The 11,597-nt window shown below is 38.1% G+C and overlaps 1 protein-coding gene across 1 annotated transcript; it reads left to right on the top strand.

The window, feature by feature from the left end:
* The first annotated feature begins 6,220 nt into the window (after nucleotides 1-6,220).
* On the top strand, nucleotides 6,221-6,992 carry LOC126067570 (olfactory receptor 2M4-like). The gene is made up of 2 exons (XM_049869620.1): nucleotides 6,221-6,500; nucleotides 6,628-6,992. The coding sequence occupies exons 1-2, from the start codon at nucleotides 6,221-6,223 to the stop codon at nucleotides 6,990-6,992; spliced, it is 645 nt and encodes a 214-aa protein (XP_049725577.1).
* The last annotated feature ends 4,605 nt before the right edge of the window (nucleotides 6,993-11,597 follow it).

Genomic DNA, 11,597 nt, shown 5'->3' on the forward strand with positions numbered 1-11,597 from the left:
TGAGGTAACCCTAAGACTGGGACTCTATCAAGGGAAATAACCTATCAGTGATTGGAGTACAAGAAAGGAGAGATAACAGAAAATACAGAGAGAATTGTTGAAGTATCGTTGGCAGAAAACTTCCCTGATATCATGAAAGATGAGAAGATATCTATCCAAGATGCTCATCGAACTCCACATAAGGTAGATTTTAAAAGAAAGTCACCAAGCCATATTATAATCAAGCCTGAAAAACCAAATATAAAGAGAGAATTCTAAGAGCAGCTAGGTATAAACAAAAAGTCACCTACAAAGGAAAGTCAATGAGAATAAGCTTGGACTACTCAGCAGAAACTACACAGGCAAAAAGGTAATGGGATGACTTATACAAAGCATTGAAGGAAAAAAATTGTCAGAATCATATATCCAGCAAAACTATCTCTCAAATATGAATGCGAAATTAGGACATTTCAGATAGAAAGAAGCTTAGGGAATTTGTAAAAACCAAACCAAAACTACAAGAAATACTAAAAGGATTCTCTGGTTAGAAAATCAATAATATCAGATGTCAACTGAAGACTAGAACACTGCACAGAGCAATCAGATGTCAACCCAAATAAGGAAACACAAAAATAAATCAAGATAAAAAAATGCTCAAAGCAGGGAAACAGCAATGCCATTATGTAAAAGAAGACAACATTAAAACAGTAAAGAGGGACTAAAAAATGTAGTTATAGATCTTTCATATGGAGAGGAAGACGAGGCGATACAAAGAAATAAAAGTTAGTTTTAAATGTAGAAAAATAGGGGTAGATATTAAGGTAACCACAAAGGAGACAAACAATCCTACTCACCAAAATAGAATACAAGAAGAAAATAGAGACTCAGCAGAAACAAAATCAACAACATCAGATAAGAAGAAAAGACAATATGTAAAGATAATCTACTCAGCACGAAAAATTAAGTGGGAAAAAGAAACGTCAACAACACACAAAAAAAGACATCAAAATGATAGCACTAGATTCATACCTATCCATAATTACACAAACTGTAAATGGAATAAATGCACTGATAAAGAGACAAAGTGGCACAATGCATTAAAAAAAAAAGATCTGTCTATATGCTGCCTAAAATGACACACCTTAGACTTAGACACACCAACAAAATAAAACTCAAAGAATGAAAAAAAAAATGCACCAAACAACAATCAAAAAAGAGCAGGAGTGGCAGTATTAATTTCTCACAAAATAGACTTTAAAATTAAATCCACCATGAAGGATAAGGAAGGACACTATGTAATGATTAAAGGAACAATAGACAAGGAGGATATAACCATATTAAATATTTATGCACCCAATGACAGGGCAGCAACATACATAAAACAAACTCTAACAGCATTGAAAAGTGAGATAGACAGCACCACAACTATAGTAGGAGACTTCAACATACCACTTTCTGTGACAGACAGAACATCCAGAAAGAAGCTCAATAAAGACACGGAAGATCTAAATGCCATAATCAACCAACTTGACCTCATAGACATATACAGAACACTCCTACCAACAGCACACAAGAATACATTCTTTTTCAATGCACATGGAACATTCTCTAGAACAGACCACGTATTGGGTCATAAAGCAAGCCTTAGTAGAATCCAAAACATCAAGATATTACAAAGCATCTTCTCTGACCATAAGGCCATAAAGGTAGAAATCAATAACAAAAAAATCAGGGAAAAGAAAACAAACACTTGGAAACTGAACAATACCCTGTTCAAAAACAACTGGGTTATAGAAGACATGAAGGATGGAATAAAGAAATTCATAGAATCCAATGAGAATGAAAACACTTCCTATCAGAACTTTTGGGACACAGTAAAAGCAGTGCTCAGAGGTCAATTTATAGCAATAAGTCCACACATACAAAAAGAAGAAAGGGCCAAAAGCAAAGAAATATCTCTACAACTTGAACAAATAGAAAGAGAACAACAAAAGAAACCCTCAGGCACGAGAAGAAAGCAAATAATAAAAATGAGAGCAGAATTAAATGAAATAGAGAACAGAAAAAGAACTGAAAGAGTTAACAAGAACAAAAGCTGGTTCTTTGAAAAAATTACCAAAATTGCTAAACCACTGGCCAAACTGACAAAAGAAAAAAAGGAGAGAAAGCAAATAACCCGACCCAACTGAAATTAAAAGAATCATATGAGATTACTATGAAAAATTGTACTCTAACAAATTTGAAAACCTAGAAGAAATGGATGAATTTCTAGAAACACACTACCTACCTAAACTAACACAGAGGTAGAACAACTGAATAAACCCATAACAAAAGAAGAGATTGAAAAGGTAATTAAAAAACTCCCCCCAAAAAAAGGCTTCACTAGAGAGTTCTACCAAACTTTTAGAAAAGAGTTAACACCACTACTACTAAAGGTAGTTCAGAGCATTGAAAATCCCAGAATACTCCCAAACTCATTGTATGAAGCCAGCATATCCCTGATACCAAAACCAGGTAAAGACACCACAAAAAAAGAAAATTACAGACCTATATCCCTCATGAACTTAGATCAAAAAATCCTCAACAAAGTTCTAGCCAATAGAATTCAACAATGTATCAAAAAAAATTTTGCAATGACCAAGTGGGATTCATACCAGGTGTGCAAGGATGGTTCAACATTAGGAAAACAATGTAATCCATCATATAAATAAAACAAAAGACAACAACCAAATGATGTTATCAATTGATGCAGGAAAAGGCATTTAACAAAATTCAAAGCCCATTCATGATAAAAACTCTGAGCAAAATCAGAATAGAAGGAAAATCTCTCAACATAAATAAAGGCATTTATACAAAGCCAACAGCCAACATCATCCCAAATGGAGAGAGTCTAAATGCATCCGCCTGAGATCAGGAACCAGACAAGGATGCCCTTTATCACCACTCTTATTCAACATTGTGCTAGAGGTCCTAGCTAGAGCAATTAGGCTAGATGAAGAAATAAATGGCATCCAGATTGGTAATGAAGAAGTAAAAGTATCTCTGTTTGCAGATGACATGATCTTAGGGAATCAAGAAAACTACTGAAACCAATAGTTCAGCAGAGTATCAGGATACAAGATAAACACACAAAAATCAGTTGGATTCCTCTACATCAACAAAAAGAACATTGAAGACCAAATCACCAAATCAATACCATTTACAGTAGTCCCCAAGAAGGTAAAATACTTAGGAATAAATTTTAACAGATATGTAAAAGACCTATACAAAGAAAACTACAAAACACTACTGCAAAATACCAAAAGAGAACTACATAAGTGGAAAAACATACCTTGCTCATGGATAGGAAGACTTAACATTATAAAAATATCTATTCTACCAAAAGCAATCTATAGATACAATGCAATCTAATCCAAATTCCGATGACACTTTTTAATGAGATGGAGAAACAAATCACCAAACTCATAGGGAAAGGAAAGAGCCCCTGGATAAGTAAAACATTACTGAAAAAAAAGAGCAAAGTGGGAGACCTCACTCTGCTTGATTTTAGAACCTATTATACCACCACAGTAGTCAGAACAACCTGGTACTGGTACAACAACAGATACATAGACCAATGGAACAGAATTGAGAATCCAGACATAAATCCATCCGTATATGAGCAGCTGATATTTGACAAAGGCCCAAAGTCACTTAAATGCGGAAAAGACAGTCTCTTTAACAAATGGTGCTGGTATAACTGGACATCCATCTGCAAAAAATGAAACAAGACCCACACATCACACCATGCACAAAAAACAAACTCAAAATGGATCAAAGACCTAAATATAAAATCTAAAACGATAACGATCATGGAAGAAAAAAATAGGGACAACATTAGAGCCCTAATACATAGCATATACAGCATAAAAAACATTAATAACAATGCAGAAGAGAAACTAGATAACTGGGAGCTCCTAAAAATCAAACCCCTATGCTCATCCAAAGACTTCACCAAAAGAGTAAAAAGATTACCTACAGAAGGGGAAAAAGTTTTTAGCTATGACATTTCTGATCAGCGTCTGATCTCTAATATCTACATGATACTGCAAAAACTCAACCACTAAAAGACAAATAATCCAGTGAAAAAATGGGCAAAGGATATGAACTGGCACTTCACTAAAGAAAACATTCAGGGAGCTAACAGATACATGAGGAAATGCACACGATCATTAGCCATTAGAGAAATGCAAATCAAAACTACAATGAGATTCCATCTCACTCCAACAAGGCTGGCATTAATCCAAAAAACACAAAATAATAAATGTTATAGAGGTTGTGAAGTGATTGGAACACTTATACACTGCAGGTGGGAATGTGAAATGGTACAACCACTTTGGAAATTGATTTGGCTCTTCCTTAAAAAGTTAGAAATAGAACTAACATATGACCCAGCAATCCCACTCCTTGGACTATATCCTAGAGAAATAAGAGCCTTTACAGGAACAGATATATGCACACCCATGTTCATTGGAGCACTGTTTACTATAGCAAAAAGATGGAAGCAAACAAGGTGCCCATCAACGGATGAATGGATATATAAATTTCAGTATAGTCACACAATGGAATACTATGCATCGATAAAGAACAATGATGAATCCGCGTAACATTTCATAAGAAGAAGGAACCTGGAAGGCATTATGCTGAGTGAAATCAGTCAGTTGCAAAAGGACAAATATTATATGAGACCACTATTACAAGAACTCAAAAAATAGTTTAAACAGAGAAGAAAATATTCTTTGATGATTATGACAGTGGGGAAGGAGAAAGGGAGAGAGGTTTTCACTAATTAGATAGTAGATAAGAAATATTTTAGGTGAAGGGAAAGACAACACTCAGTAGAGGAGAGGTCAGCACAACTGTAATAAACCAAAAGCAAAGAAGTTTCCTGAATAAACTGAACACTTCGAAGGCCAGCATAGCAGGGGCAGGGGTTTGGGGACCACGGTTTCAGGGGACATCTAAGTCAATTGGCATAAGAAAACCTGTTAAGAAAAAATTCTGTATCCCATTTTGTAGTGGTGTTTGGGGTCTTAAACGATAGCAAATGGCCCTCTGAGATGCGTCAATTGGTCTCAACCCACCAGGAGCAAAGGAGAATGAAGAACACCAAAGACAAGGTAATTTTGAGCCCAAGAGACAGAAAGGGCCGCAAAAACCAGAGACCACATCAGCCTGAAACCAGTAGAACTAGATGGTGCCCAGCTACAATCGATGACTTCCCTGACAGGGAACACAACAGAGAACCCCTGAGAGAACAGGAGAGCAGTGGGATGCAGACCTCAAATTCTAGTAAAAAGACCAGACTTAATGGTCTGACTGAGACTAGAATGACCCCAGAGGTCATGGTCCCCAGACCTTCTGTTAGCGCAAGACAGGAACCATTCCCAAAGCCAACAATTCAGACAGGGTTTGGACTGGACTGTGGGATAGAAAATGATACTAGTGAATATTGAGCTTCCTGGATCAAGTAGGCACGTAAGGCTATGTGTTCAGCTCGTGTCTGGAGAGGAGACGAGAGGGCAGAGGGGGTCAGAACCTGGTCAAATGGACACGAAAATAGAGAGTGAGGAAGGAGCATGCTGTCTTATTAGAGGGAGAGCAACTAGGAGTATAAAGCAAGGTGTATATAAATTTTTGTGTGAGAGACTGACTTGGTTTGTAAACTTTCACTTAAAGCACAATAAAAATTTAAAAATAAAAGACGTATATGAATTTTCATATTGACTAAAAATAGCAGTTGTCATTCACTTGGAATGATACATTGTGCCAAGCAATGCAGTTTAAAGATTACCGATTCCAATATTCATAGTTTCTATTGATTACCCTTCCAGATATATTCTTAAATGACAATGGAAAACAAACCATGAATCTTTCAAAATATATTTTAATACATTTGAAATCATTAAGTAAACATGAGTTTCAGAAATTGATTCATATCAGGGATGTATTTACACAGGAAGTAAGGAGATCTCACTCTGTGTGTTTTTCTCTGATTATCCTTCATTTCTAACTAGTAGCTTGAGACATGGAGCAAGAAAATTAATCCACCACCGCAGATTTCATTTTCCTGGGCCTCTTTTCTGACTCTCAGCATGCTGGCTTTCTTGTTACCATCCTCCTCCTGATTCTCCTGGCAGCCATCACAGGAAGCTCCACTCTGGCCTTACTGATCTGGGGTGTTGCCCATCTCCACACATTCATGCAGTTCCTGCTCAGCCAGCTCTCCTTCATGGACCTGACACTCATCTTCACCACTCTTCCTAAGATGGCTGCTGACTTACTCTTAGGAGATAGAGATATCTCCTACATTGGCTATAGAGTACAAGTCTTTATTTATTTGATGCTAGGTGTGGCTGAGTGTATTCTCCTGAACCTCCTGGACTTTGACCACTACTTGGACATCTGTAGCCTCCTGAGATACCCAGTCTTCATGACCCCCAGGCTCTGTGTGGAAATGGCTGCCCGCTCACGGCCTGGGGGTATTCTTGTCTCTAATGAACACAATCTATGCCATGCACTTTTCTACCTGTTGCTCCACAAAAATTCAGTTTTGTTTTTTTGTATGTGTATGTGAACTCACGGCCCTTCAGAAACTCTCTTATGAAGACACTTCCACCTATGAGAAGGTGATCTTAGTGTCAGGCATCATTTTTCTTCTTATTCCTTTTGGATTCATCCTGATCTCCTACATCCTCATCTGCCTCACTTTCCTCCATGTGAACAACCCCAAGGAGAAGAGCAAAGCTCTGGCCATGTGCTTCTCCCAATTCAGTGTGGTAAATCTCTACTTTGGTCCAGCCATCATTATCCACACAACCCCAGGTTTCTCTCTCCCCCCAGAGATGGACCAGCATCACTTCGTGTTTGATGTTCTCGGCACTCCCATGCTGAAACCCCTAATCTACAGCCTGAGGAATAAGGAGGTATTGAGGGCTCTGAGGAAGGTGCTGAATAGGGGGCTGGATGATTAAACAGGGACGATGACAGGACTTTCACTTAAAATACCTAAATTCTGTATTGTTCTCTCACAATGTTAGAGCTGTTATGAAAAATTAAACTTTGGACTTCAATTTCTCAACCACATTATAGAAACAATAATCCTCTTTTCTTTCCAACTTTCTAATAATGTGACTTGTGCTACAAAAGGGGAGGTAGGAAATAAATATCAGACTCTTGATGTTCTTGGAGAAGCTCCTATTTAATGGTATTATCCAAATTGGCCCATCATAAGATAAATATCCAGTTTCCTGGGCACCAACTTGTATCTCACGATTCAAACTCTTTTGGGAAGAGGCCTAGGTACATATATCATTACAAGCTTTACATGATTCAAGAAACCCTATTCAATAATATGATCCTAATGTACCTTTCAAACCCCAAGTCTTACAACCATCTTCAATACACTCTACTGTAGCCATACTTGCTGAAAATGTTTACCTGTGTTTTATTGACTACGCAAAGGCATTTGACTGTGTGGATCATAACAAATTATGAATGACACTGCAAAGAATGGGAATTCCAGAACACTTCATTGTGCTCATGAGGAACCTGTACATATATCAAGAGGCAGTCGTTAGAACAGAACAAGGGATACTGAGTGGCTTAAAGTCAGGAAAAGTGTGTGACAGCATTGTATTCTTTCACCATACTTATTTAACCAGTATGCTGAGCAAATAATCCAAGAAGCTGGACTATATGAAGAACAGGGCACCAGGATTGGAGGTAGACTCATTAACAGCCTGCATTATGCAGATGACACGACTTTGCTTGCAGAAAGTGAAGAGGACTTGAGTTACTTACTGAGGAATATCAAAGACCACAGTCTTCCACATGGATTACACCTCAGCAGAACCCACCCATCCACTGCCTTCACGTTGATCCTGACTCATAGCGACCCTATAGGACAGAATAGAACTGCCCCATAGAGTTTCCAAGGAGCACCTGGAGGATTTGAACTGCTGACCTCTTGGTTAGCAGCTGTAACACTTAACCACTGTGCCACCAGGGTTTCCCCTCAGCATAAAGAAAACAAAAGTCCTTACAACTGGACCAATAAGCGACATCATGATAAATGGAGAAAAGATTGAAGTCGTCAAGGATTTCATTTTACTTGTGTAACCTAACCCTACAAATGCCAGTAAATTTCCCTTAGTCCTTAAACTATAAGTCTCAAGAAAAAGAATTGTGGTGTTGGTGAAGAATATTGAATATACCATGGACTGTCAAAAGAACGAACAAATCTGTCTTAGAGGAAGCACAACCAGAATGCTCCTTAGAGGCAAGGATGGCAAGACTGCATCTTACATACTTTGGACATGTTGTCAGGAGGGATCAGTCCCTGGAGAAAGACATCATGCTTGGCAGAGTACAGGGTCAGCGGAAAAGAGGAAGACCCTCAACGAAGTGGATTGACACAGTGGCTGCAACAATGAGCTCAAGCATAACAACGATTGTAAGGATGGCTCAGGACCGGGCAGTGTTTCATTCTGTTGTGCATATGGCCGCTGTGAGTTGGAACTAACTTGACGGCACCTAACAACAATTGCAATTAAGTTGATATTAATCAGAACTAAATCGTCAAAATTAAGATATTAATGGTAAGTCCCCAGGGCAGCTTCTAAGGATATAACTCAAAATATATATAGTGGAAGAAATAACAAGAGAATTAAAATATCCCCTTCACACTTAAGAAGGTAGTAGTGGAAGAATAGAGAAAAATTACATTAGACATATACAAAAGAAATAGCAAAATGTCAGATACGAATCCTACCATATCAGAAATTATAGTAAATATAAAGGTATTAAGCTCTTCAGTTAAAAAGTGTACATTGGTCAAATGGACCATCAAAAATATAATCAAACTAAATGCTGCCTACAAGAAACAAACTTTAGATTTAAAAGTGCAAAAAGATTGAAAGCAAAAGAAAGAATATATATGTGTGTGTGTATGTATATATATAACATGCAAACAGAAACAACAGACAAAGCTGAAGTGGCTATACTAATGCCAGACAATATAGACTTCAGACAAATTTTTTTACTAGTGACAAAAAGAGACATTTTACAATGACAAAATACTTAATTAATTAGGAAAATATAACAATTATAAAGATGTATGTTCCTAATAATAAAAATAATACATCTCAAAAATACATGAAGGAAAAACTGACATATTTCAAGGGAGAAGTAGAGCTTCCATGAATTTTACAAGACTGAAATCATAGAAAGTATGTTCTCTGACCACAAAATAATGAAATTAGAAATCAATACTGGAAGGAAATTTGAAAAATTCACAAATATGTGGAAATTAAACAGCACTCTCTTTAATAACCAGTGGGTCAAAGAGGAAATCACAATGGAAATTAAAAAATACCTGAGATGAATAAAAACAAACAAAAAAATAGCATACCAAAACTTAAGCGATGCAGTGAAAAGTGTTCAGAAAAAATTTACAGTTGTTTATACCCACATGAAAAAAGAAGACAGACTTCAAATCAAATCACCTACCTTCCCATATTAAGTTATAAAAATGGGAACAAACTAAACCTAAAGCAAGCTGAAGAGGGAAAATAAAAAGATTAGAAAGAAATGAAATAGAGAATAGAAAAATAGAGAAAATCAATGAAACAAAAAAGTTGGTCCTTTGAAAAGATTGACAAAATCGACAAGCCTTTTGCAACACTGACCAACAAAAATAAAAGAAAGACTAAAATTAGGTACAAAAGAAGAAACATTATCAGTGTTCTTATAGAAAGAATATAAGTGAATACCATGAAAAATCACATGCCAAAAATTAGATGAAATGGACAAATTCCTGAAAAGAGACAAACAACTAAAAGTCATTCAAAAGATAAAGGGATAATTTTAAGAGCAACTAGGGATAATTGAAAAGTCACCTGCAAAAGAGAGTCAATAAGAATAAGCTCGGACTACTCAGCAGAAACTATGCAGGCATGAAGGCAATGGCTTGCCATATATAAAGCCTTGAAGGAAAAAAAATTGCCAGCCAAGAATTACATATCCAGCAAAAGGGTTTCTCAAATACGTAGGCAAAATTAGGACATTTCCAGACAAACAGAAGTTAAGGGACTTTGCAAAAACCAAACCAAAACTACTGTGTGTTCCTTGGCTTGTTCTGAGTATTGCCTGAGTCCTTCCTGATCTCGTTCTTGATGTCTCAAAGAGTTCTGTATATTAATCTTTTGTATTCTGCATCTGTGAATTCCAGGAAGGCACCTTCATCCAGAAGATCCCTTGAGTCTTTGTTTCGAGAGCTTGTTGATGCAATCATGGTCTGCTTCTTTCTGTGATTTGATATTGACTGTTGTCTCCGAGCCATCTGTAAGTTATTGTATTAGTTTATTTTATGTTTGCTTACTATATCCTAGCCTCTTGCTTTGTTTTGTTTTGATATGCTGAAACAGGTTGCTTGAGTGAGCTAGCTTGATTATTTGCACCTTTGAAGCTCTAACATTCTGTCACCGGATGGCTAGAGCTGTTACCAGGTATATGAGCCTAGGAGTCCATTCACTTTTCTTTTATGGATTCAGCTCAAGTGTCCAGATCTTTGGTCAAGAGTGTGGTACCGGCTATGTCCTACAGTCTTAGAGGGGCAACGGTGATTGGTGTAGGTACAGGTACCTGGTTGCAGTAGAGGGGTCATGGTGTGAACAAGGAAGGGGGCTGACAGCTATCCCTCAAGTGTCTGTGAGGAAAGAGCTTCCATGTTTCCTAGAGCACACAGGTGGGTGGTTTCTTCAGACAGACCATGGGCACCCAATGCTTTTGGGTTGTAAGAACTGGGAGGTACCAGTTATCCTTGGACCACCATCACAGGTGGCTGGGTGACCTGAGTGGAGACACCAGTCCTAAGGCCCCTGATGTGGGTAGGTGAGGACCCTGTTGAATAGGCAAAGCAGTGTCAAACATCAAACACCCACCTCTCCACCACACAGCTGAAACAGTTGCAGTCTGCCAATGAGGGCCTATTCTCCTGAAATGGGCCCACACAGGTCCATGCAAGGGGAAAGGTATTCAAAGTCTATGGACCTTTTATGCCTGGACAGGAGCTGCTTCTGTCCTGAGCTCCCCAGCTTAGTTGAGCAGGCAGATTATCTTATCCCCCAGTTGTGAATTTATTCATTCTCCAAGGCTGCGAGAATGACCCAGAGTGCTCAGCAGGGCATATCTCAGGCCCAGGGAAATCGACAGCCACTGAAGCTGGCTTGGGGGCTGGGAAAGTGGTAAAATAAAAGCAAGTACTTAGCTTTTGCTGAGAGCGCTGTTCTTCTCTGGTTCTGGAGGAGTGAGTAGGCTGTGTGACTGGCTGTCTCTCCCTGAGGAAACTGTGGCTGGAATGCTGCCACTAGCCCACTGCAGTCACTCCTGGGAATGGTGCCTGAGGGTCCTGGTGATTCAGGTCTGGCAACTCCTCTCTGCTTCTGAACCATCTCTCCCTCCCCCTGACTCTCAGTCCATTTTCTAACTTTGCCTTTGATGTTCAGGGCTCCTAGCTTGTCATAAATATAATCGTTTAGCTTGTTTTTTCAGGTCTTTGTTGTAAGAGGGATCACTGG

This window comes from Elephas maximus, chromosome 2, assembly GCF_024166365.1.
Source record: "Elephas maximus indicus isolate mEleMax1 chromosome 2, mEleMax1 primary haplotype, whole genome shotgun sequence".
NCBI classification, from domain to species: domain Eukaryota; kingdom Metazoa; phylum Chordata; class Mammalia; order Proboscidea; family Elephantidae; genus Elephas; species Elephas maximus.

Bases quoted from the DNA above. Each gene is read 5' to 3' on its own strand.
- LOC126067570 (XM_049869620.1), top strand. From the start codon at position 6,221: ATGCAGTTCCTGCTCAGCCAGCTCTCCTTCATGGACCTGACACTCATC. The intron at 6,501-6,627 runs GTATTCTTGTCT...TCTCTTATGAAG, and splicing joins TGCCCGCTCACGGCCTGGGG to ACACTTCCACCTATGAGAAG.